At 45.0% G+C, this 26684-nt stretch overlaps 1 protein-coding gene across 9 annotated transcripts in view; it reads left to right on the top strand.

The window, feature by feature from the left end:
* PUM2 (pumilio RNA binding family member 2) overlaps positions 1-12633 on the top strand; it is a 70457-nt gene extending 57824 nt beyond the window's left edge. For 6 of the 9 annotated variants that reach the window (XM_061989955.1, XM_061989949.1, XM_061989953.1 and 3 more), the window contains 8 exons: positions 464-731; positions 1281-1410; positions 2586-2720; positions 2974-3111; positions 5778-5903; positions 6778-6899; positions 9248-9440; positions 10702-12633. In XM_061989955.1, coding sequence (XP_061845939.1) covers positions 464-731; positions 1281-1410; positions 2586-2720; positions 2974-3111; positions 5778-5903; positions 6778-6899; positions 9248-9440; positions 10702-10833 — 1244 coding nt within the window. In that variant the 3' untranslated portion in view covers positions 10834-12633. The remainder of the gene's footprint in view (positions 1-463; positions 732-1280; positions 1411-2585; positions 2721-2973; positions 3112-5777; positions 5904-6777; positions 6900-9247; positions 9441-10701) is intronic. The other 3 variants (XM_061989951.1, XM_061989954.1, XM_061989950.1) reach the window with 1 other exon arrangement.
* The last annotated feature ends 14051 nt before the right edge of the window (positions 12634-26684 follow it).

The raw sequence follows: 26684 nt of genomic DNA, 5'->3' as shown, positions 1-26684 counted from the left end.
CTTCACACTGTAAGTTGGAAAGGTACCTCAGCAGGGACTGAAGGGTAGTTCAGATTTCATGGTCTATTTTGAAACAATTGGCTAACTTCAAGACTACTAACAAGGGTATAAGTCAGCATTACTTGTGAAGTGGAAATCTGCCCACCAAGCCAAGGCCCACCCAATTCAAAAGTTTCTGTAAATCCGAGTGGGTGCTCACTTTACCTGCTTGGATATATTCCTCTAATGATGTTTCTTTTCCTGATGCCCTTCACATAAAATAAAAATGAGGAGGAAAATGGGTTTTTTTGTTGGAAGACAAAGCTATCTAACTGCTCCAACTATGATGTGGTAAATATAAATAACAAGACAACGCTGTTGTTTTCTTTGACTCCAGGGTGTATCCATAGTTCTGATACACTTTACTGTTTTGCTGTTGCTTATTTTCCCTACGGCTTTTACTGACAGAGCTGCTTCCTTGTAGGAGGACTGACAAATGGTAGTGGTCGCTATATTTCTGCAGCACCTGGAGCCGAAGCAAAGTATCGCAGTGCAGCAAGTACCTCCAGTCTTTTTAGCTCCACCAGTCAGCTCTTCCCTCCTTCACGTCTTCGTTACAGTAGGTCTGATATTATGCCTTCTGGACGTAGTCGATTGCTGGAAGATTTCAGAAACAACCGTTTCCCTAATCTGCAGCTAAGAGATCTTGTTGGACATATTGTTGAATTTTCCCAAGACCAACATGGTTCTAGGTAATTATTACAGCAAAGTTAATAATGTTTTACTGCTTTGATATTGTTAGATTAACATCAAGCGTTGGAATGAGCTGCTAGTCACTTTAATACAAAGCATGCTATTAGTTGGAGTACGTGCTTTAACACTGACCTTTTTCTTCCTTAGGAAATTTCATTGGAAAGGCAGTGTAAATTTAGCTGCTCGTAGAAATTCTCAGTGTAGAAATAGCCTCACAACTAGACTTGTAAACTCTAGTATTAGGTATCAAAAAGGCATTGATTAAGAAAACAAAAAACTGGCATCTGGAATGTAAAACTATTTTTTACCAGTACATCATCAGGCACTTAGTTATTCTTTTCATCTTTAATCCTTTTCAAATGAAAGGCTTGAAGTATAATTTTATGAAAATGTATCCTTTTATATTGCAAAGGCACAATTTTCGTTTTAATAACTTTAAAAAATGTTGAATGCTTGCTTTAGGATTTTGAGGTGTCTCATTGAAACAGTGTTTGAGAGATTTTCCTGTTGTTTATGTAAAGCATAACATACCTTTTTTTTGCACTTAGATTTATACAGCAAAAGCTGGAGCGAGCTACTCCAGCTGAGCGCCAGATGGTATTTAATGAGATCCTGCAAGCAGCCTATCAATTGATGACTGATGTGTTTGGAAACTATGTAATACAGAAGTTCTTTGAGGTAAGCCTAACACTAATTATATGAACAGGAATGAAAATGAAATGATGTAAAATCTGATTACATTTAACTGGTTTCTTAACATCACAGCAGAATTCTACTGGACTTTTTACCACGGAACCCAAGCGTATAACAACACTGCACAAGTTTTCTCTTCTGTATCCCCTGCTTTTTGTCTGTAACAGGCCCAGTTCCTTTTTACGCTAGTGATGTGCACTGTTGGTAAACGTGAGTTATGTACAGGCTGTACACTCTGGCTTTGTGAGCCTTTCAGCATAAGTTACAAAGACTTTTGGTAGACGATCGGGAACAAAGATTTGAAGAATACTTTTTATTGGTTACTGCATTGTGGTACAGAATGAAGCTGTGTGTACTTCATCCAGTGTTGTATATGAAGAAACTCACATAAAATATATTGAAGCAGAAGAATTTTGAGGAAGGGAATCAATAAGATACGTCCAATATTACTAAACTAGTATTCAAAACAGCTTTGTTTTTGTTAAAAACTATCAGGTTAAAATAAAAAGCCTTATCAAAGAGTTTACTACTGCTTAAAAGCAAATGTTGGTGCAATTGCACTCGAATTAATACAGTCAGTGTACAAAACTATTTTGACTTTGCTCTGTCAAAGCCCAAGTATTTCTAGATTTCCCAAAGTCCCCATGGTAAGAATGATCCTTCAAGCCACGTGAAGTTACTGATAAACTACTTCAGAGGCTGAGGTCTTTACCCCTACCTCCTTCTGTTACAGCTTGCCCTCTGTATACAAGATGGTAAGATAAACTGACCTGTACAAATTCGAGTTACCAAAGAAAATCTGATTTAGATGAATATGTTATAGTCATCTATAATAAATGTGCTCGGTATCATTTGTCTAAATGAGTGGGTTATTGCACTTATATATTCTTGTAGTCAGTCAAGTGTAAACTCTTTTGATCTTTTCTGTCATCTTCCAAGGTCATCCATTTGATGGCAGGTATGTGACCAGAATGTGGAATATTACATGCTAAATGCAACACTTTGTAAAAGCCTCTGGTAAATACACACACCAGAAATACAAAGGGAAAAATCGTTCAAGGCATGCAGTAAACATGTAATACGTTGTGAAAGTACTCACCCTGTCATGTAAATTCCAGCATGCTGCAACGTGTCTTCATTTGTTATTTATTTTCTCTTAGTTTGGAAACCTGGATCAAAAGTTAGCCCTAGCAACACGCATCCGTGGACATGTTCTGCCATTAGCCCTACAAATGTACGGTTGTCGTGTTATTCAGAAAGCGCTTGAGTCAATCTCACCTGACCAGCAGGTAATTGTAAGTTAGAGCAATACATTTTTTTTTATTATTATTTTTATTGCGTACATCTTTTTCCCTGCTCGAGTTGTTGATCATTTGTTTCATTGTGAAATGCTGTCGGGACTGAAGTAGTTGTTTAAAATAAATTGCTGATACACACAATTAAACCACCAGGAAAGATTGGACAGTTGGGATGAAATGGAATATAGTTTTGAGGAGAGAGAAGAAAAAAAATCACTGTAAAGACAAAACAATTTTTTTTTTTTCCCAGAATGAAATGGTGAAAGAGTTGGATGGTCATGTTCTGAAATGTGTGAAAGATCAAAATGGAAACCATGTTGTACAGAAATGCATTGAGTGTGTTCAACCCCAGTCGCTCCAGTTCATCATTGACGCATTCAAAGGACAGGTAGTGTCACCAGTTCATTTCCTCTCCTGTAGGGTTGCTTTGATTTGCAACATTTTTTCCATCACTTGCATATACGAGATAGTGTTTGACACATTACAGTTGACTTGTTTTAAGTAGGATAAAAAAAGAATGATAAAATAGAATAGCCATTAAGAGATAATTAACATGCTGTAAAAAGATAACTGTAGTGGAGAATGAGACTCTATAAAGAACTGTTTGGTTGTATCATAAATTTCAATGGAGGTATTTGACTTAAGGCCAGGCTTTCTGTGTGAGCTTTTGTGACATGCCATTTCAGATTTCCGTTATAACTTCTAATGTTGCTGTTTTAAAATGTAGTAATAACGGTATCTGCTCTCTACCATATATTTTTCATTAAAATTTGTCTTCTATTGTTCAGGTAGCAAGTCTTTCTTTTAATGATTCCCACATAATGTCTGTCATTTGGGAAATGCTTCGAAGAAAACTACTGATCTGTTCCCTACATACGGGCTCGTGTTAAGTGAAGGGGGATGGTACTTGTTTGTTTAATGTTCGGGGGGGTTGTTTTGTTTCCAAAGAAGTTATTAACGTTAGATGGATACTGTGCTGTAGGCTAGAGAGAATGCTGCAGCTAAATAAGATTTTAATACTCTGAGACAAACATGTACTTTTATAGTCTGAGGAAGAACAGTAAAAATCTTACTAATTTGGCTGTATTACTAAATTTTACTTTGATGGCTGGCCAAGCGTATTTCTTAACAGAACTTACAATATCCTTCTCTCGCATTTTACACAACAGCAGTACCAGAGTTGTTGTTGCACATAGCGGTAAATGGCATGCCAGGGTTTCTAGGGTGGGGTCTTTTTACATCAAAAGTGTGTATGGAGTAGGTGAAACGCGATTTCTAAACTGAGCCCCGCGACTAAAATATGTCTCTATTTACTGGATATTCAGCCTTAGCTCCAAGTAATTATATATTTTTAGAAATTAGCTAATCTGAAGTGGCAAATGAAAATGCCATACCTTAGTCATGTCATGTAATGACACGTATCTTTCAACCTGCCTACATGTTGTGGTTTAGGCCCATCAGGGAACAAAGACCACGATTAGCCTCGAGTACCGAAGAGGCTGAGAATTGCTCAAGGGCAGGGAGAGCTTAATTGCCGCTTAAGGTTCAGGACAAAACAGACCAGGCTACTCGGTTTGGGGAAGAAAACAGAAACAATTTAATGCAACATCAACTAAAACATACCCCCAAAAACCCAAAACATAACCAAAATGAAACAACACAGAGTAATACATCAATGAAGAGTCCAACCAGCCTTTTTAAGAACACCTTCTTGCCACACCTCCCCTCTTCCCGGGCTCAGAGCCCTCATCCTGGGGTTTTTACCTTGTCCACCCCTGAACGGTTCAGGGGGCAGGCAGTGGGGGTTTCAGTTAGTCTGTTCCTGATAGCTTCTGCCGTTGGTCCGTCCTCAGGACGGGTGAACTCCACACCAGTCCTCCCTGCAAGTCCGTGGGGTAACTCACACGCACGGCAGACCTGCACAGGCTGGTCCGACACGCACCCATTCCAAAGGCTGCAGCTTCTTTCTGCCTCTCGTGTGGGGCTGCTCTGCGGCGTGCAGGCTCTCCAACACGGCCTGGGCCATGGCCGTCTCCCCACACAGTCCCTCGCCCGTCCGGGCTCACTCACATGGAGCTGCTGGTAACTCTCGGTCCTGCCATGGATCTCCAAAGATTGCAGGGACACAGCTTGCATTCTTGCCACAGCTTGCAGAGGAGTCTCTGGTCTATTGCTTCTCCTTCCTTCCTCCTTCTCTGGCTGAAGGGTCCGCGTGGTCGCCTCCATCTTGTATCACTCATACACCTCCTGACTCGCATTCCGAATTCCCGTCCCCTAAATAGTGATGGCAGAGGCGCCAGATTGGCCCAGCCGGGCCGGAGGTGGGTCTGAACCCAGGAGCCGGGGGAGAGTCTGCAAACTCTTTACCGGGTCTTCACTGCAACCCACTCCCCCTGTTACTAAGCCAAAAGCTGCTCCTTGCTAAACCAGAACAGTACATCATTTGCATCAATGGCTACTCAGACAAGATTCTGTGCTCAGTTTTGACCAACATTGTCTTCTGAATTAATCTCCAAAACACAAACTTAGCTTCTGGAAAAGCAAGCAAAAGGAATAGCCAAGATTTTGACTGCATGTTTGGAACAGTTATTTACAATCTTTATACCTATAACAGGAAGCTTGTTGTATGTGCATGTATGTGCTTGTTGTACGTGGCATGTGAAAGTCAAACATGACAATTGAACTTCTTTTGTAAATGTCAGATCTTCACGTTTGAAAATGAAGTACCAAGTTAAAAGAAAAGCTTGAAAGGTGGACAGTGCTTAACTAAGGGTCGTACTCCCAGGCTTTCCTTTGCAGCTAAGTAGACAACAAACATTGCAAGAACTCAGGTTCTTAGTTGTCTAGAGTTACTGGAGTCCTTGACACACAAAAAAACCTGCATTTTCATCTTTTCCTGACTACTGCTGGAAATGGAATTCTGATATTGGCAGGCAAAACCTTTTTTTGATATATAGAAGTAGTTGACATGTTCAGTTCCATTTTGAACATGGTAATATTACTATATCTGTACCCTTCGGTTGATTTAACTCCAGTTTGCAATCCTATTTTAAGGTATTTGTACTTTCAACTCATCCATATGGTTGTAGAGTAATTCAGCGTATTCTGGAACACTGCACGGCTGAGCAGACTTTGCCAATCTTGGAAGAACTGCATCAACACACAGAACAGCTAGTGCAGGTCAGTGCTATGTTAATTTGTAATGCATTTTAGAGCCTTTTTTGTTGTCATAATTTATTCCCATTTCTTAGTTTAAGAAATAGTTCAAATGCATTTGTGTCTTTAGTGTTATAGACGGTGATTTTTTTTTTCTCTTTTTCATAGTTCTAATGGAAATTAATTTGGAAATTGAGAGGGAAAGAAGATATAAAAAGCCTTTTTCTTACACTTTTGACTATAGCTTTGAATGTACGTTGTTAAATGCACTGAATTAGTGGGGTTTTATTGCAAATATTGTGTTTCTCTAGTTTTTACTACTTTTTTTGATACTAGATTTGGGGAAGGGAAAGGGGAAACACTGTTGTGTAGCAAATCTTCATTCAGTCAGGTTTCCTACGTTGTCAGGAATATAACTGTTTCATATTCTTGTATGAAAAGGGCATCTTTTCTAAGTGCAGGCAAAAGACCTTACACAACATGATTTCCTGGTTTGATCTCAAATGAACTGAGTGCTACAAATGACTTTGAAATTGGACTAGTTAAAGTACTGGGACTTGGTGTTCAGCAGGCCTGAAATGTTTTTGGGAACCAGAGTTCAAGGAGATATTCCAGCTGTTAAAGAACAATAATCTTAATTTTGAGGACTACTTTCTTTAAGAGGATAAAACCAAATGCTAGTTTTATAGCTTATTTCCATTTTGCCTAAATCTTGTGGTCCATGAAGTAATTCTTGATGCAGTATTTCTTGGGTTGCTCTGTTTCTATAATGTTGATATCACTGTATTTTTCCTTATGTCGGTGCAAAAAGTAATTTGAAAGTTTATACAACTGTGCAAAAGCTGTATGGATTACTTGGTATGAACAAAAAAGAAAACTTTAGTTATCTTATTTTCAGGATCAATATGGAAATTACGTTATTCAACATGTACTGGAGCATGGTCGTCCTGAAGACAAGAGTAAAATAGTTTCAGAAATAAGAGGAAAAGTTCTAGCTCTGAGTCAGCACAAATTTGCCAGGTATTGCACAGCCTTCATATATTAAAGATTCGTTAACCTTTAAAAGCTGTATTGCTGGCTTTATTTCTTGTGTTACAAAAAGGATATGATGAGGGTATTTATGTTGTGTGACTTGCCTCCTGAAGTTTCATATTTTTATAGAGATAAGCGGTAGTGGGATTTTCACGCTAGATTTGGGGAAGGGAAAGGAGAAACACTGTTCTGTAGCAAAACAAGGAAGATTCCACAGGTTTATGGAATGGATTTTACTTACCTTGTGCAAGAGCAGGGAATGGATTTCAGGTCTCTATGTGAAGATCCCCAAAGCAGGTGAAAAGCTCTCCTAGAAATGCTGATGATGATAAGCTGAGACTTCCTGACTCAGTCCAGGCAAGCCATTTACAAGTGTGAGAAGGCTAGCTTTAAAAAGCGGTGCGTTTTCCTGACAGGGCTTTCATGCATTAGGAAGTCTCAAAGACTACTGTAGGAGTCCCAAAGTACTCTAAAGTTCTTCAGTGCTTTTTGCTGAAATATAGATGATTTGCCTTTTGTGAAGGAAAACATGCTTCAGAATTCATCCTGGATGATTTGGTGAGACTAACCTTCTTGTCAACATAAAGTAGAAATGCATTGTGAGATTACAGAGGCTTTCTGGTTTTAAAGTGGATTTTATGCAAACTAGCATGTTTATCTGGATTGTGGTTTTTCTTTGTCTAAATGTAATTGTTCATAATCCTCTCCTTGGAATTTAATTTCTAAAACACAAACTTGAGATCAGAATCACTTTGCTGTCTTACAAGCATTGATGGCCTTTCCAGCTTCTGAGTGTGGTGATTTAGCCCTGGCTGGGTGCCCAATGCCCACCAAGTCATTCTATCACTCCCCCTCCTAAACTGGACAGGAGAGAGAGAAATATAACGAGAGGTTTTGTGAGTCGAGATAAGGACAGAGTTTGCTCAGTAATTAGTGTCACAGGCAAAACAGACTCAACTTGGGGAGAAAAAGGTCTGATTTATTAATGAACAATCAGAACAGAGCAGGGAAATGAGAAATAAAACTAAATCTTAAAATGCTTCCCTGTACCTCTCCTTCTTCCCGGGACTCTCCTTGCCCCACCCCCAATGGTGCAGGGGATGAAGGTTGCAGTCAGTTCATTACAGGTGGACTTTGCCGCTGCTTCTTCTCAAGGGGAGGCTTCCTCACAGTTCCCACTGGTACACTGTGGGTTCCCTTCCACTGGAGACAGTCCTTCACAAACTGCTCCAGCATGGGGCTTCCAACAGGGGCAGCTCCTCACACCCTGCCCCAATGTGGGCCACCCACCGGCAGAACAGTCCTTCAGGCACTGACTGTTCCAGCCTGAGTCCCTCACAGGATCACAAGTCCTGACAGCAAACCTGCTCTGGCGTGTGCTCCTCTCTCCCCACAGGCTCCTGCCAGGAACTTAATCCAGTGTGGGCTTTCCATGGAGTCACAGCCTCCTTCAGGAATCCACCTGCTCCGGTGTGGGGTCCTCCATGGGCTGCGAGTGGGTCTCTACTCCCTGGTGGCCTCTATGGACTGCGGGGGCACAGCTGCCTCACCATGGTCCTCACCACAGGTTACAGGGGAGGGAGTCTTTCTTTCAGGGCCTAAGCACCCTCCTCCCCTTCCTTCTCCACTGACTTTGGTGTCTGTGGAGATGTTTTCACATTCTCACTCCCTGTTGCTGCTGCAGTTCTGCAACTGCCCAGCAACTTCTTCCTCTTCTCAAATCCGTTATTCACAGAGGTGTTACCTCAGTTACTAATTGGCCAGGCCTGGGTCAGCTGTGATGGTCCATCTTAGAATTGACTGGCAGTGACCCTGTCAACTACAGAGGAAGCTTCTGGCAGATCTTTGTTTAAAGAAGCCACTCCAGTGGCCCTCCCACTACCAAAACCTGTCCCAGGAAAAACCACCACACTGAGATATCTGGAAGGTCAAAGACGTCCTCTACAAAACACAGTATTTGTCAGTATCTCTGATCTAGGCATGTTCCTGAAAAGCACCTTTTTTCAAAAAGGAGGAAGTCTCCTGTCTGTCTTTCCCTGTTGTGTCCTGAAAGTGCCTACAACTGACACAGACATGTTTGACTACATCTGCAACCTGAAGTCCAGTCTATCTACCGTAGATCTGGTGGAAAAAGCTCTCGTGCAAGATATTAAGTATCAGAAACTTGCTTTTTTTTACATGAGTGAGGGTATAAACTTCTGCAGTCATTGCAGACAAAACATTTGGAGATGAGGATGATGCGTTTACAGTATGTTCTTTAGTAGCATTAAGACACTCCAACTGTTCCGATAAGTTTGAAATTGCTCCTTGAATGTTTCATTTGTCTTGTTTTTCAGCAATGTGGTGGAGAAATGTGTAACTCATGCTTCTCGGGCTGAAAGAGCTTTACTGATTGATGAGGTCTGCTGCCAGAATGATGGTCCTCACAGTGCCTTATACACCATGATGAAGGACCAGTATGCTAACTATGTTGTTCAGAAGATGATTGATATGGCTGAACCTGCTCAGCGGAAGATAATAATGCACAAGGTATATTTAGATGTAGTTTCATCGGTTCAGAAAATATTGAATATACTGATTTTTCTGCTAGAATACCTTTCCCTCTAAATGTAAAGCTCTCACTAGTTCTATAATATAGAACTCTATGCAAAATCAGTAGAGCTGGATAAAGCAGAATATATTCAAGTCTCTGAGCAGTGAGCTAAAACCATAGATCTACAGAAAGGTCTCAAAAGTTGGATGTCATACCATCTCTGTCTGCCAGCTTTTATGTGGAAGTCCTTGGAATAGGAAAATATCATATCTGTCATCTTTATTCATGTAACAGAAGAAGTACAAGTTTCTCTTTCTGTTTGCTGATATAAATCCATTCTGCAGTTCCCCCAAAATGAGATTCCCATAGTTCCTAACATATGGGCACATTTTCTACTTCAGAATATCCAGACATGGGCAAGTGTGCTACTGCCACACTTTCCCTAGGCTGTTGATCACAGGGCCCAGTGTATGCCTGCAGGAGCTCGGCTTCCACTGGTCACAGGCACTCCCACTAAAGGGCCACCTCCCTTTTCCTGTGACAGGTATGTCAGTGGTTTGGCGAGTCAAAAGTCACCAATTCTGGTTCTACTCCCCCTCTACTATGCCCTGGTAAAGCCTCATCTGGAGTACTGTGTCCATTTCTGGGCTCCCCAGCTCAAGAGAGACAGAGAACTTCTGGAGAGAGTCCAGCACAGGGCCACCAAGATGATCAGGGGACTGGAACATCTTTCATACAGGGAAAGGCTGTGGGAACTGGGGCTGTTTAGTCTAGAAAAGAGGAGACTGAGGGGAGATCTTACTAACATTTACAAATATCTAAATGGTGGGTGTCAGGAGGTTGGAGCATCCCTTTTTTCTGTTATATCCAGTGACAGGACAAGGGGTAATGGGATGGAGCTGGAACACAAGAAGTTCTATTTAAACATAAGAAAAAACTATGTTATTGGGAGGATGAGGGACCCCTGGCACAGGCTGCCATGGGAGGGTGTGGAGTCTCCTTCCTTGGAGGTCTTCAAGACCCGCCCGGACATGTTCCTGTGCAACCTGATCTAGGTGAACCTGCTTCTGCAGGGAGGTTGGACTAGATGATCTCTAAAAGGTCCCTTCCAACCCCTACCATTCTGTGATTTACAGGAACTTCCAAAATAAGGAAAGACAGGCTTCCAACACAACATTGCTAAAGTGTAATAAGCTTTACTTCAAAAGTTTTGAAGGGGAGAAAAAAACCAAACCAGTAACATGTTTCCTCTTACAGATTCGACCCCACATCACAACTCTGCGGAAATACACCTACGGCAAACACATCCTGGCCAAGCTGGAGAAGTATTACCTGAAGAACAGCACTGATCTGGGGCCGATCGGTGGGCCACCTAACGGGATGCTCTGAAATGCAAAGAGAAACAGAAGAGAAATTTGAATTGTGAATGATCAAAAGATACAACTTAACTATAAATGTTCTGATTTTTTTAAATCTATTTATTGACTCTGTTCATCCATTTGTAAAATTTTTATTCTTGTGTATATTTTTGGGGAGAGAATTGATTAAAAAAAAAAAAAAAAAAAGAAGAAAAATATCTCCAGCCCTGATCCGGAGACCTATCAGATTGGATGGCTGGCAAAGCACAGAATGCCTGTATATGATGTAATTGTATCAAAAAAGCTGTCACATATTTTGTAAATTTTTACCTTGTAAAGTCACTGAAATAGTTTTTAAAGGGAAAAAGTACAGTATTCTTTTAATACACTGGCTTGCAATCTGGTAGGTCTACCCAGCATCATAGCACAACAGGTTTATAGAGTTGTATATAGAATTAATCCTTATTTTTTCCCTTTTTGTGTGAAGTCTTTTATACCAGATTGAAATTGATCAGCTGCATAAACATTATTTAACATGTCGGAAAGTTAAGTTGTACTTTGGTGGTTCACAAAACATTCTACCCAAATAATGAGCGGGGCACAGCAAACTGAAGAAGGGAATAACAGGAGGATGGAAACCTTATTAAGAAGACTCGTCTGTCATCTCTCGCTATGGATACAGGTTTGTTTGGTTTCTTTGAAACGGTGCCCTAAGGTTTTCTCTAGCGATCTATTAAAAATAGAAGTGCTGTATATACTTACATATTTAATTGTTGTACGAGGTAGAGGGGTTACGAGGATGGTGGTACTTCCACTGCTGGAAAGGGAGTGAACCCCGTTTGAACTTCACAGCCCGTTTTACAACGCGTGAAGAGTAGAGATTCGTATTTTTTTATTTTGCATATAGGATTGCAAGGATTTGGAGGTGTTGAGCGTTTATTTTGCTTTCTCACCGTAGATGCAAAAACCTAGGTATTGATTGAAGAGAAAAGGGGCCACTGAAAAGTAAACTCGATAGCTCAACATTTAAGCATGACTGATTAAATATTCTGATAGCTTTTTTGCTTCCTATAAATATATGCATTGTATACGTGTAGTTAATAGGTGTAAGTTTACAGTTTGGAAAGAAATCTCTTGTTTCGATGTTTATTACAAGCCTTGCTAATTTAGTAGTGATGCTTACCTTGGTTGTACAGATGTACATTTGTAAACCTTCATGCTGTAAATGTAATTTGTTTTACCCCTTTTTGGGACAAAAAAATTTGCATTTTAGTGTATATTCATAACCCCGTTCCCTTTTCTCCCCCCGGCATATAGTGTTGTATAATGTAAATTTATTTCAGCAAATCAAGAGTGATTTTTTTAAATTCTATCTTTATATGGTTTCCGAAATATGACCTGGCTTTCTTTTTATCTATTGTGAGAAACATGACGTTTTGTTTATAACATAGCTGTTGATTCTGTTAATATGGACACTTTGGGAAATCAATCTGTTCAAATTTTAAGTCAGGATAGTGAGAAATAGCCTAGTAAGAAATGGACTGAAATACTTGGTTATCGCAGAAACCAACGCTTCTTCCATCTTAATAAATGTGGCATGATTTTTTTGTACAGAAGAGTACTGTATTTTTGAATAGCCTTCTCCCAGCGTAAAGCAAATATGTATGATACTGTCGATTTTTTTCTCTGGACATATGACATTGTAACAGTAACATAAAGATGATGTACATTTACAAGCGGCCTTATGTACATTTCCCAATGATCTTTTTAAGGCAGAATTGTGACCATATGTGTATAATTAAAATCCTTTTTAATCCTTTGCCTATGGAAATATTTTGGAAAAAGCTTACTTTGTATATTCAGTTTCTGAAAGATAAAGAAAGTGCTTTGTATGTTGTTGAAGTAAGTATTTTGTGTAAAAAAAACATTCATTCAGATGGCTTTGCCTAGAGCTTTGATCAGCGAGGTGGTTTAAAAACGACGTCCTGAGCACTGATCAAATTAAAAGGCTGTTACGGCAGGGGTCTGATCATGAGGAAAGACAATAGTAGTGGCATAAACTTGCATTGAGGAGTTCTGTCATGTTGCTGTTCATTGCAGGTTTACATCAGTCTTACTGAAGCGTACATTTGAGGCGCTGATTTTTTAATGATGACCTTTGCTCATCAATAGGCAAATGGGCAAGTTTGTTCTGGCCCCCTTCCAGTTTCTGCTCTGGCACTAAGGCCTGCGTTAAGGGATGGAGTGCGCCTCATTCTTCTGACTAAGCACAATTCTAATTGCCAAGTAGTGAACTGCTTCTACCAGATCCCTCTGGAGAGGTGCGAGCTCTCTCATTGGAGCCAGAGCTTTTCCCTAGTCACACCAAGGAAAACTCTTGAGCTACTTCCTTGGGCCCATGAATTCTCAGTGGCAGTGTTTACCCCATATACAATTGCTTTGTGTTACGATCCAGAGAGCTGACATCTCCTCAATAGACGTCCCGAACAACTCAGCTTCGGGGATGTCTGGGCAGAAACTGCTCGTGTCCCAGTACTTTGTCCCCATAGCACTCATGCCATGGCTGACTTAAACAGTCCTATAACTATATCATCCCTAGTGCTTTCAAGTACCTTGAACATAATCTCCCGCTTGCTCTCCTTCTAAAATCATTTTGCACAAATTGTATCCAAGACATGAAAATCACCAGTTTTCCTTTCAAGTACTTTTAGGCTTTGGGTAGAACCACTAGACTTTTTGCTCAAGTATTGCTTTTTGATGTAGATTGTATATGGACCAGTTTGGCTAGGTTTGACTACAGGTGGCTGATATTGAATAATGTAATGTTCACATGTATATACTGTAAAAATCAAAATGAAAATGTGTGAATAACACTGTGTGAAATACATCTGGTCTTGTGTTTTTCCTGTAGGAAAACAGCCATTTCCTTATTTTCTCAATAATTTTTTATTTCCTCTTGTTTCAAATGACTTGGTCTGCTCTGTGGTGCTCAGCTTTAGAAAGGTGCTCAGCTTTAGAAAGGTGCTCAGCTTTAGAAAGGTGCTCAGCTTTAGAAAGGTGCTCAGCTTTAGAAAGGTGCTCAGCTTTAGAAAGGTGCTCAGCTTTAGAAAGGTGCTCATTTCTAGCAACCTGGTGGGATCATTCAATTGTTGAAGAACCTTATATTAGATCATTAAGTGTCTTGAGTAACTAAACCTTTGTGTAACATCTTACAAAAAATCTTTAGCAATATCTAGTCAAGACTACAGGCTGATGACAGTTTCCTTGTGTTCTCAAGCGTTTGAAGGGCAGAGATTGTCAGCTGGCCATGGCATCATTGCAGCCACAGTCCTTTCTGGGATTTTTACAAAGGACTTAAGGGATAGAGCAAAGTGGTCTGTCTGACTGAGAAGCAATAACACCCAAGTGCCCCTTATGGAACACAAGACCAACAAAGCTGCTACCTCCACTGGTAGTTTTTCATCAGCATGTGGGGAAGGTTGAGGTTTCTGGGGCCATAATGTCAAGAGGCTTTGGAGTGCTGATGGAGATTCAGAAGGTGGTTTGGTCACTTTTTCCCTCTGCTCTGAGGAACTGGCATTTGGAAGGGTGTTCGTAGAAGCTGTGTAGTAGCATAGTAACCAGGTTGATGTGTCAGTTTTGATCCACGAGAATAATGTTCAGCAGAGTAGTAGTTAGGGAAGTGGGTAAACAGCGTGGTGGACACAACTACCCCACCACCCCCCTTATCCAGGGGAGTAAAGCTGAGGGAACAATTGCAAGAGCATTTAAAGATCCAGGGACTGGCCATTAAACTTGCAGGTTCCATATGTGTCACATGGCTGGGGAGAAGACCCAAAGCTGCCTCTAGAGAAAGTATTTTGCTGTGGAGCGCTTGCCATCAGGTCAGTGGCAGGGCCTCACTGAGGTGTTCCACATCACGCACAAGGTGCTGGTAGCCAGGCAGCCTGGAGCGCTGGCTGCCTTTGGAGGGTTGGGCCAGCATTATGTAGTTCTGTGTTGCTGCTTGAGGAAGGAAAGGGAAAAGCCACAGCAGGGCAAGTCACTGATACCTGGCCACTGGGAACACTCGGAGCCATCCCATGATCCCATTAGTCTATGGGTAACGATGATGTTTAGATGAGTGTGTGCTTCAGTTGGTGCTTCCTTCTGCCTGGAGACTTCCAGTTGAAAGCATTTCCTGGGATTGCAGACAGTGGCAGAAACACTCACATAGAATCATAGAACCATTTTGATTGGAAAAGACTTCTAAGGTCATCAAGTCCAACCACTAACCCTACTCTTCCAAACCATGTCCCTCAGGAACCCACCTACACTTCTTGTCAATATCTCCAGAGATGGTGACACCACCACCTCCCTGGGCAGCCTGTGCCAGTGTCTGACAACCCTCTTAGGGAAAAAGTTCTACCTAATGTCCAATATAAACCTCACCTGGCACAATTTGAGCCCCTTTCCTCTTGTCCTATCACTCAATACAGGGGAGATGAGACCGACCCCCACCTCACGTGCAATCTGTGTGGGATGAGGAAAGTTGCTTCTTGTCATGGAAGGCACGTCCCTCTTAGGCCTCTGCTTGGTTCTTCAAGGCCTTGTGAGTCTCCTTCTCTGGAGACATTCAAACCCACCTGGAGGAGTTCCTGTGTGCCTTATTCTAGGAGGTCCTGCTCTGGCAGGAGGTTGGACTAGATGATCTTCAGAGGTCCCTTCCAACCCTTAAGATTCTGTTAATTGGGTGAGAGAGATGTGGGAGAACTTTGCAAGTGTTGATCCTGCCACTCGGGGAAAAGACAATTGGAGTGTTGCTGTGGAGGAAGTCAGGGCTGCCAGCACTACTCTGAGGCAGAGCAGCCGAGGCCTGCCCCACTCCATCATAAGATGCAGTTAGAAACCAGCACCATTATTACAGACAGACTAGTCCTATGTCAACTTCTGCCATGCAGAGTGGGTGGAAGGGTGGTGATAGCTCTCCAGAGCCCATGCAGTACCTGGGCCCTTCCCTGCCAGTGTAGTGCCTGCCTTACAGAGAGAAGAGAACCAAAGCCCAGCATTAAGTGTGAAGTTTTAGAACATGGAGGCTATTAGGAAAGCACCAGCAGGGCTGAGAGCCAGCAGGGAAGACCAAGCTGAGAGGCTGAAATGAACTGCTTGTGTTCCTCAGTGAGGTGGTGCAGGAGTGTTTCCCCCCTCAGCCCTTGGGACAGGCACTGGCTCATTTTCCTTGCTAGCTCTATGGTTCGGGAACCTGCCCAGCAAATAAGGTGCCTGAATTCATTTCCTTTATCAACCTCGGGGTTTTGAACCCACCTCCCTCACTTCAGAGGAGTATGTGCTAACCACAAGGAGCTGGGCAGGTTTGCTTTCTGCTCCTGAATTTGGGCTGGGCCTTTCACGCCGCTTGTTGCATCACAGACGGCACAAGATGGAGCATGACTCCTGAGGCACGCAGGTGGGAGTGGGGAGATTCTGCCCTCCAGATCCTTGTCTCCACCACGGTTCTCTCAGGCTCACTTAATGCAAAATATATCTTGGGAGCAGCGTTCCCCCATCATTAGCAAACTGGAAATGCTCCAGAGGCTGAAACGTAGGAAGACCTCTACTAAAGGCCTCTTCGTTCATGAGTAACAAGTGTAGGAACAAAACGTCCACTCTCTCACCAGCATTAGTACTCCAGGCACGAGAGGCCTCTTCCTCCTCAGCATGCACAGCACCTTCCTGGCCCTAAAAAGCCCAAATCAGTGAGCAGGAGGCAGGGGCACTTTGCAGATGGCACAACTGATGTACTAGACTAAACCCCTTGCTGAGCTGAGCTGAGCAGCCCTAATGAGCTTCGTTGGAGCTGAAGACCTGCCTGGAGGGTTCAGATTTCCTGGCAGTACCACAGCCCTTCCCCAGCTCAGCTGCCAGATCTTTGCCCAGCCCAAGGCAGGCAGGGAGGGAGGGAGCCCTTCAGAGCTGTGCTGAAGATGGTAGAGGCTGTTTAGGGACCGCAGCCTGCTTGGCTGCCAGTCACAGGACAGGTTCACATGTTTCAGAGCTGCCACGGGACTTGACTGCTGCAGAGGAGTCATACAGGGGACAGGGGGGAAACTGGCCATCCTCCTGAGGCACCTCTCCTTACAGGTCAGGGTCACTGTGTCCTCCCTCTCAGGATAGGAGACCACCATCTGCTCCTGTCATAGGGCTTTTCCCAGTGGTACAGAAGCAGAGCTGTTTCAGGCGTCATTTAAAAGCAGGTGCCACAATAAAGATCGCCAAAGGTACACAGCTGCTCACTGAGGGCCAATGGAAACTGCAAGAAGAGGTAGTGCTACGGCAAGGGCAATGCACAGGAAGATGGTGGCAGAAAACACCAGCGAGCCTGGCCAGTGATTGAGATGATGACAGACCACACATTCATGGCTATATTCTCTTCTCCCGTGATTGCAAATATAAGCACCCTATTCTTCATGTACCTCAGAAGAATCAGAAGCTAGAGATTCCCTGATGGGAATGAAGACTTCTCTTTACTTTCCTGTATAATCCTTACCTCCTTTTTCTAAGAGAGCTGAAATATGGCATCAAAAAGCATCTGTAATTCCCACCCACCCCCAGGATCAACACAGGAGGAGAGGTTTCAGGAGACCATCTGCTTGTACAAGCTAGGATCTTAGTGAAGGATTCAGCCCACTTGCACCTCCGTTTGGCTCAGGTCTGGTGAGTCTGCCTCAATGCTGACCCGTTGCCCCCTGCTATCACTCATTCTGCAGGGATCGCAGAGGGCTGAGCTGGGCTGAAGAGCTGAGGATGGACAAACTCAATGCAAGCCATGGAGTCAAGTCCAGTCACCTCGGTGGAGATTGAGATGAATGGAGAGCAGAGCTGACTCCCATCAGAGCTCAAGGCTATACACTAATCTCATTCAGTTGGGCCATTTGGCTCTTAAAAAGCCTTTTTGTTTGAAAATTGACTGTCATTAAGAACTCCAACATTCACATGATGTCTCCTGTTTCCTCAGAATGTCATGTGTCTCATGAGAACGAGGGCTTGGTTATTCATCCCTGTTTGGGAGTCATCGGAGCTGAGCTCCCATCCTGCTGGGAAAAGGACTGTCATCCATCTCCAGTCCATAAGAAAGGACTGGAGCATCTTTCTTATGAGGAAAGGCCACAGGAACTGGTAGGTAAGAGGAGATTGACAGGGGAAGGGAGAATCTCATTATATTTACAAATATCTAAATGGTGGGTGTCAGGAGGTTGGGGCATCTCTTTTTTCTGTTATATCCAGTGACAGGACAAGGGGTAATGGAAAGAAGCTGGAACACAAAAAGTTCCATTTAAACATAAGGTAAAACTATTTCACTGTGAGGGTGAGGGAGCCCTGGCACAGGCTGCCCAGGGAGGATGTGGAGTCTCCTTCCTTGGAGGTTTACAAACCCACCTGGATGCCTTCCTATGCAACCTGATCAAGGTGGACCTGCTTCTGTAGGGGGTTGGACTGGATGGTCCCCTACCATTCTGTGATTCTGTGGTCCAGCCCTGCCACCCTCTCCACACACAGGGAACCAAAAGCCCAGAGCAGGTCATTAAAGGTCACTCACTCTATGCCTCTGCGAAGCACGGCACAGCTTCCACTGTCCAGCTCGAGAAAAGCCACTGCCACAAAGGTCATGCAGCTCCACTCCACCGGCAAGGCTACACTGGGAACAGATCCCATTGACAGCTTAGGTACCTGGTGCTATATGGGAGACCCTTGAGCATCCAAGACACCTGACCAGGGCAGGTGAACATCTCCTGGGAACTTGCTTCAGCTTAGTCTCCACCTTCTACTCCAGAAGGAAATTAAAGATGGCACTGGACACTTTCATATAGACAATAAGTCTCTTCACCCAGAAGGTACCAGAATCTGATAAGCAACTTCTTACAAATCAGTGGTTAAAATGAGGAGGGAGGCAATAGAAGGTGGGAACAGGCCCAAAGGGTTTATTGGGGGTGGGATTGAAAACAGCTTCATATTACTGAATAGAATAGGATGAGAGGTGGAAAAACAAAGCATACACATCCACACACACACACACACACTCAAAGCCACATAATAGGCAACCATAATGACTGTTTGGATTATAAATACTGTGAGAAGGGGATGAGGAAAAGAGGAGCACCTTGGGAACCCAATGGTATCTTTAAAGCATAATAATAATAATAATAATAATAATAATAATAATAATGAAAAGACACCATTATGCACAGCAAAACCTTCATTCCAGGCCTCCCTGTAAGGTACAACTAATTTCACAATCATCTACAAAAAGGATGAGGGGATCAAGCCCACCCTCAGTAAGTTTGCAGATGTCATAAAGCTGGGCAAGTGTGTAGAACTGCTTGAGGACAGGAAGGGTCTTCAGAGGGACCTGGACAGGCTGAAATAATGGGCTGAGGCCAATTTTATGCGGTTCAACAAGGCCAATTGCCATGTCCTGTACCTGGGCCACACCAACTCCGTGCAGTGCTACAGGCCTGGGGATGTGTGCCTGGAGGAAAAGGACCTGGGAGTGTTAATAAACAGCAGCTGAACATGAGCTAGCAGTGTGCCCAGTTGGCCAAGAAGGCCAATGGCATCCTGGTTTGTATCAGAAATAGTGTGGCCAGCAAAACCAGTGCAGTGATTGTCCCCCTGTTCTCAGCACTGGTGAGGCCACACCTCAAGCGCTGTGTTCAGTTTTGGGCCCCTCACTATAAGAAGGGCATTGAGGTGCTGGAGCATGTCCAGAGATGAGCAATGAAGCTGGTGGAGAGTCTGTAGCACAAGTCTGATGAGAAACTGCTGAGGGAGCTGTGGATGTTTAGTCTGGAGAAGAAGAGGCTGAGGGGAGACATGATCACTCTCTACAACTCTCAGAAAGGAGGTTGTAGTAAGGCACGGGTTGGTCTCTTCTCTCCAGTAATGAATGATGCAAGAGGAAATGGGTTCAAGTTGTGCCAGGGGAGATTTATATGGGATATTAGGAAGAACTTTTTTCCCTAGAGGGCTGTCAGACACTGGCACAGGCTGCTCAGGGAGGTGGTGGATTCCTCATCCCCAGAGATATTTAAAAACTGTGTAGCTGAGGTGGTGAGGAAGATGCTTTAGTGGTGGGCTTGGCAATGTGAGGTTAGTGGTTGGACTCAATGATCTTAAAGGTCTTTTCCAATCTTGCTGATTCTGTGATTATATGATTCTTTGAAATCAAACTTTATAAAGGAAGCAGAAAAACAGAAAAAAATAAGCAATTAAAATGTCTGTGTTCACTTAGAGCAGCCCAGAATAGGTCAGGCATCACACACATGTGCCACACAAAGCTTAAACCTGAGCTAAAAGCCCAAACCCGAGGTAAAAGCCCTGCGTTCTCTCCTCCACAGACATGGAGGTCAGCACTCAGACCCCCCAGCCCAGCTGGGGTTACAGCCTGTTCTCCCCTCGTTTCTTCCGGTTCTTGCCCCAGGAAACACCGTGGTGGTGGTGGTGAATCCCCAGTGACAGGTGCTGATGGGCAGGAGCACAGCTCAGGGTCTCCTCCAGCCTTACTCCGGCTCCATCCTTGGGGCACAGGAGCAGAATCTTGCCTAAGGCAGGGGTTATACCAAACCCCACTCCCAGGGGTGGGGGTGGTGACAAGAGCTGGGGAAAAGTATTCTCCTGATGAATGCGTGAGAAGGTCCCAGATGAAGGATGAGACAGGATGGGTGGGGAATCAGTGGGTGAATCAAGGCTCTGACAGGAAGGGCTGACAGACACTCATAGTGCCTGGAGGGGTACGGCAATGGAGTGACTGCACACAGCCCCGAGACAGACAGTACCTGTAGAAACCAGTAAGTGGCCTTGAAATGTTAAATGAAGGATGATAATTACAGCAAGACACATCCTTTTGGTTAATCAAGAAGAAAACCTGTGTGTTGTGTTATATCAAAGTCACAGCGTAGTCACGACTGGTTGCAAGAGTAAACAATAAAACCTGAACTTATCCCGAGAGCGGGAGTCCTCAGAGACCCTCAGCGAGTCTGGGGTCCACATACCAGCTTGATGAACAGGTTAAAAAACAAACCTAAACCAACCCACAACAGTATTTTTCACAAGTACCTAAGTCTCAGTTACCGAAACTGAACTAAAAGCTCTGCTGCAGCCTAACCCTGCTCTCATCACCGCTCTGCTACAGCATCTGCTCCTTCCAAGACCACAGCTTTCTTTGCATACGTAGGCGTATTAGACCTGCTTTGACAAAATTCCTGGAGCTATATGTGCTTACTCAAATTCTCCAGGTAGCAGAAGCACCTAACCCGAGTCACTTGGCTGTTTTAAAAGTGAGTGTTGAAGCAGAGAGTTAACATGTTTCAGGCAGATTGAATACCTCTGTGTTTCGACTAAAAATCTTCACTTCTCTCCTTCATTTGGAACTTTTTAACCAGCAGTACAGCACTGGTACAAACTGATAGCAGACTTCAAGAGTACATTGTATATTCGGCACGGTCAGAAACAAGCACCACGTCCCACAGGGACAACTTTGAAGTTTTATGTGAGTTACTCAAGCATCTAGGAGCCTCTATCACAAACCAGGACAGTAAAGGAATACACAAAGAAAATGAAGGAGTCCTTTGATAAGAGATTACACCTCATTTGACCTGGAGTCCTCACTTCTCCCAGGCAAATAATGGGTCTCTGTGGCACTGCCAGAGCCAGCTGTAGGATTAAAACTATACATATTCTCACAGCAGCCATCGAGGCACTGAAAGGGCACTAAGTATCATAGTCCCTGTTCTGCAGGATGACAGGCAGCTGTGAAGGGTCAACTTCCCATCTATGGTCAGAGGGTTTGCAGCTCAGCCATCCAACTCACGAGCTCTGGTCTTGGCATTTCCCCAGCGAAGGCGCTGAAGTAAGCCCCTGTTCCTCCTGGGACCGTGGGATAGATGGAACCTCCCGCCTGCAAGAGACAGGCTGGCTGCCAGAGTAAAGGTAACAACCAGGGTGGAAATAACAGGGCTCTGTCCTCCCTGTGCTTGTTCCCTTTCCTCCGGAGCCCCCAGCAGCAGCAGCCGCCTGCCGGTATGTTCCTGGGAATTGTGATACTCTACTTACGCTTATTCTCACGCCAGGGGTAACCCCATTCTGTGCTCAAATTATTGAGGGTCACAGAGGCTGAGGGTCCCACATTACAAACTGATGTTAGTCACTGCAAGTGAGTTGTCTTGAGCTCACCACGTGGCTAAGTGACTCACAGAAATACAGGAGAGTCTCTCCCTGGGCAAGAGGGGGGAAAAAAAAAAAAAGGGCAGTTATTCAGGCAAGTGCTTTGAGAAATACTCGCCCTGAGATGGGTGGGCCAAAACTGTTGAGCAGTGAAAGCACCAGCCAGTATTTCAGCAAAAGACCTCACTAAGAGAGAGCGAGTCGGCCTTTTCTTGTGGGCAATATCCACGTAACTTCAGCCAAACCCCACGGAGGCTTATGGGAAACCCCTCTGTAGATTTCAATGCACCAACCCCCCCCCAGTTCTGAGGCCCTCTGTAACGAGCAAGCAGGATCCTACAAGGCCCTCACACACAGCATCAGAGAAATGCAGCTGGTTTTATTACAGCTGTTTATGAAAACTATCACAAAAGTGGCACGGCTGCCAGCTGGGCTTTTGCCAAAGGAAGCTCTGCTAAATTAGGTTGAGAACTATTTGGTTAGTAGCGCAGACACAGTTATATATAGTTTTCAGTGTCCACCCAGAAGTTCTCATTTACAGGTCACAAGGAAAGGGGACGGAGGAGAATTTAAAAAAAAAGCCACCAAATTCTTGGGAGAGGCAGCCAGGTTGTTTCAGTTGGTATCTATAAAGCCAACACTGTGGCTACACTGACACTTGGACCATCAACCATTGCATTGTTTAAGCTGAGAAAAACCCCACATCGGACTTTCTGCAAGAAGGCATACTCTTGTCCAAATAAGCAAGGTCATCCCTTCCATTGGAACGTACATGAGGGAGAAGAAAGGAGACCAGAGACATCCCCTCAGGCTGACTTCACACCCCTCGCCTTGGCATGGGCCAAGAGGGCCTCTTGTGCTCTTTGGCTTCCTGGGAGTGAAAGGCAGGAGACAGGCAGAGTTGAGGTGCTCAGAGATGTCTGACTCACTGCAAAGGCGGCTGGGCAGAACATGCAACGTCAGGTATCGCTGTGCAAGAGTACCAGGTGGGTTGGGCTGATCCTGCTCTAAGTCACAGCTGGCATTTGAAAAGCGTCAGAATTGATTATCTCTGCATCAGTTGGAAAGGACACTCAAAACTGCACATGATTTGTCAAGGTGTGGGAGGAGGCGGGAAGGGATTGAGTGTGTTCGGTGCCACGACCTGAAGGAGAAGAGATGTCTTGGGAACAGAGGACTTGGTGTCTGGGCTCCCAGAAGATGGGCCAGCACCATGACTGGATGGCAAATGTAATAGAGGCAGTGGCCAGAGGGACTTTGAAGGGGAAGGAGTACAGAAGCTCCAGGCTAGCAAGGAATGAAATTTTGCAAACTTTCTTGGTCTCCACAGTCTCCAAGTAGACACCAGCCACGTTATCTGAACCTCCTCTGAGTCCTCTCAGGACAAACAATTTCTCTTACATCCCCAGGCTTCAGGTCAAGATTCTGATTCTATGATTCTGTGACCAAGACCTTTGGTTGCCAGCTCACCTTTCTGAGGTGCCATTCATAGGGAAAACCCAGATGCATAAGGGAATGTCAGTGACAGTACTTCAGGCCCTCATCAGGCACCATCACTTGCTTGGGGCCCATCTCCCACCTCACTCCAACCCATTTCTGGGGCAGACTCAATCTGAATGCATTTAACTAAACGTATTTAACATCCTGTAACTGCCCCATGCATCTGAAGGCTCTTTCCTTCCTTTCTGTCCTGTTCAGCAATCGCACAGACTCAGGGCTTTCACTCAAAGCCTTGTCTATATGTTACAGCTGAGAATCACAATGCACGAGGAGCTGTGAGTTTCCTGATTTCATAAGCTCCCTTTAGTTAACTGAGCTACCGACTAGAGTGGAAAAAAAATTCCCTTTGGCACAAAAGCAACAGCTGAGAAAATGGCAATCATCAGTAGGGAAGCCAACTATCTGCAGGCAACCAGAGATAGCACCCATCAGCAGTGAGCTGTCAACTCCATGACCCCAGCAGGCAGGCAACTGCCTGTACACTTAAAACAATCTTGATATTTGCATGTAATCTAACCTCCCACTGTGTATTAGGGAATATACTCCCCTGCTCCATCCCAAGGTGTCAGGCTCCAACATCCTCAAACAAGTTTTTCTATGGGTGAAGTCACCAAGATGTGATGTGTGAACCTACCCAGCCTGATGCCACAGGGACGATGATCCAGCCCTCATTAAGGAACAGAATCCCCTTTTTCTATCCCCACCCCATCTGGTCACAGTCCATTAACAAACCATCTAAGGATGGCAGTCATCTGCTCTGCAGGCCCCACCGCTGCTGGTGGACAAAAGCGAGGTAAGGACACACGGTGACAGTGGCCACGTCCTCCTCACACACTGCTGTGGGTGAGTCTGACACCTGGAAAGGCAGGCAGGCAGCTCCTGCTGCTGCCTGATGCTCACATTCATTAGGGGACAGGGAACGGTGGCTGCTGCTGCAGGACATGCTGAATAATGGTGGCAGTTGCCCAAAAGCAGCAGTTGCCATCTCTGCTCTCCCCTTGGCTCTGGTGGTGGCGGAAGCAGCCGGCTGGATTCTTCCCCCGGCTGTGTTTCCCCCTCTTCCCATGGCAGGACACAGTTCAAACCAGCCTCTTATCCCCAGGGAGGCTGAGTTCAATTGGGCTACACTGCTGGAAGCCCTTGATCCAGTTCTGGGAAATCCCCGCAGCTCCACTGTCTTGGGCAGAGGCAACCAACTCCTATCATCCCCTGAGCTCTGGGCTGCCAAGAAACTCCTTTCCATACAAGTCTCATCTGGCTTTTCAGCATGGAGCTCTTTTGACTGAAACCACAATACTTAGCATGCTTCAGTGATCAAACAGAGGGCACGGGAATGTCACTGAAAACACTTGGCTTCCAAACGCAGCATTGTTCTGCCCTTACCCTATTCACAGATCCCAACCAGAACATCCCGATCAGGTTCTCTCAGTGTTTTCTAGCAAATCCAGTGAAAAGGCAAATCCAGCAAGAAGTACCCTAGCTCTATTTGAGCTGCCGTCCCCCCAAACACACACATGGCCCACACTTGCATGAAACCAATCATCGTGCAGCCCCACCAGTGCCTCGTTACTGCTCCCAGGAGCAGCCCCCATGGAAGCATTGCCTCCTTCCTCCACGGCTGCAGGGGTCCCTCGGATGCAGCCCTGGCCACACTGGCCGCTGCTGTGCCAAGCCCTGCTGAGAAGGCCTAGCGTGCCTCGTGTGCATTTCCCCACTCCCAGCCACACCAGCATGGCTGGAGGTCACACCCTGTGCCCACCAGCCCCGGAAAGCATTTGCAGCCTCACTCCCCACGCACCCCAGTAGCAAGCATCTCCCGCCCAAGCGCCACTCCAGAAGTCCCATCTCCAACATTCTGCTTGCATCAGGTTCAGGACGTGGCTCGAGAAGGCCACTCTCCCCCCATCCTTTAGTAGCAGCCTGCTCTCCCACTCGGGAGCTGCTGCTCTGGCACAGCCACCTGCCAGGCACCCATGTGCCCCCACAATTTTTTTATCTTGGATCCTTTCCCCACCCTGCCTCACTGTTCCTCCCAGACGCCTCACAGGCCAGAGGCCTCCTGAGCCGTGGGCCCCATGGGTGCCATCCTCTATCAGCCCCATTGTGGGGAGAACGACGTGGTGGCCATGGCTTGTCTGAGGGAAAGGCAATGTGGCAGGAGTCTTTCCTAGGAAGGCTCCACGAGTAATTTAAGAGCGAGGGAAAGAAAGCAAGCTAATTAAAGACATGATAAAAATCACAACAGCTTTAGCCACATTGAATATCCAATTAGGTCTATTCAGCCTTTGGGCCACAGCTGTGGGAAGGAATCCCGAGTCTGGCAAATATGGGCCAACAGCCACCAAGAGCCTTCTGAGCCACCAGGAGGCACCGGTTATGGCTCTTTCTTTGGGTACCCACTCCTTATCCCAAGTAGTCCTGGGGCAGCACGGCCCCACGCCTGCAGGCTGGGCCACATCCCAAATCCATCCAGCACTCCACAGGCATGCAGTGCCTGTCCCCCATGCAGCCAGTCTGCACTCTGCAGCTCCCAGCAGCACTATTTCATTCTTTAAAATGGCCTTTTTTTTCAACAATGTTTGCGCACACTTTCAGTTGTGTTGTTTGTAGCAAACATTTCAACATGTGCTGGCATGCAAACACAATGCAAAAAACACACACATACACACACACAAAAGAACTGAATCGGCTGGAAGCGAACAGGAACTCCAACCCTGACCCTGTCAACGGGGTAATAATAAAGTTCGACCCGTGGTGTGGGATTTTTATGCGGGACCGCTGCCCGCCTCGTTTTTGCGGTCTATGGCGAGATGTGCAAAGCCCAACCCGCAGCAGCGCCGGTGAGCGCCGGAGTAGTTTTAAACTCCAGAAGTGGTAATTTGGAGGAGGGCGCATCTTTCAAAGCAGCACTTTCTGCCGCAAACCTCTCGCAGCGTTTTACACCGACAGAAACCTTTCCCTTCTGAGCAGCAGAAAATCAGCACGGGCAGAGGGTGCGGAGCCAGTCCCGAAGGGATCCCCGAGGACACCCTCCCTTCCACCAAACCCCTTATTTTTAGGGGGAGAAAACCCCGCTGAGGTGAGCGAGATCCTCGACGCAGACGTGCTGTCCCGGGGAAAGGGGAGACGGCAGCGCAGCTCCGTGATTTTCCCACACTGGAAAGGGAAGGGAGGACTTTTAAC

Source organism: Colius striatus, chromosome 2 (assembly GCF_028858725.1).
Source record: "Colius striatus isolate bColStr4 chromosome 2, bColStr4.1.hap1, whole genome shotgun sequence".
In the NCBI taxonomy this organism is placed as follows: domain Eukaryota; kingdom Metazoa; phylum Chordata; class Aves; order Coliiformes; family Coliidae; genus Colius; species Colius striatus.
The sequence above is the reverse complement of the archived record's forward strand: the minus strand, read 5'-3'. Positions and strand labels throughout refer to the sequence as shown.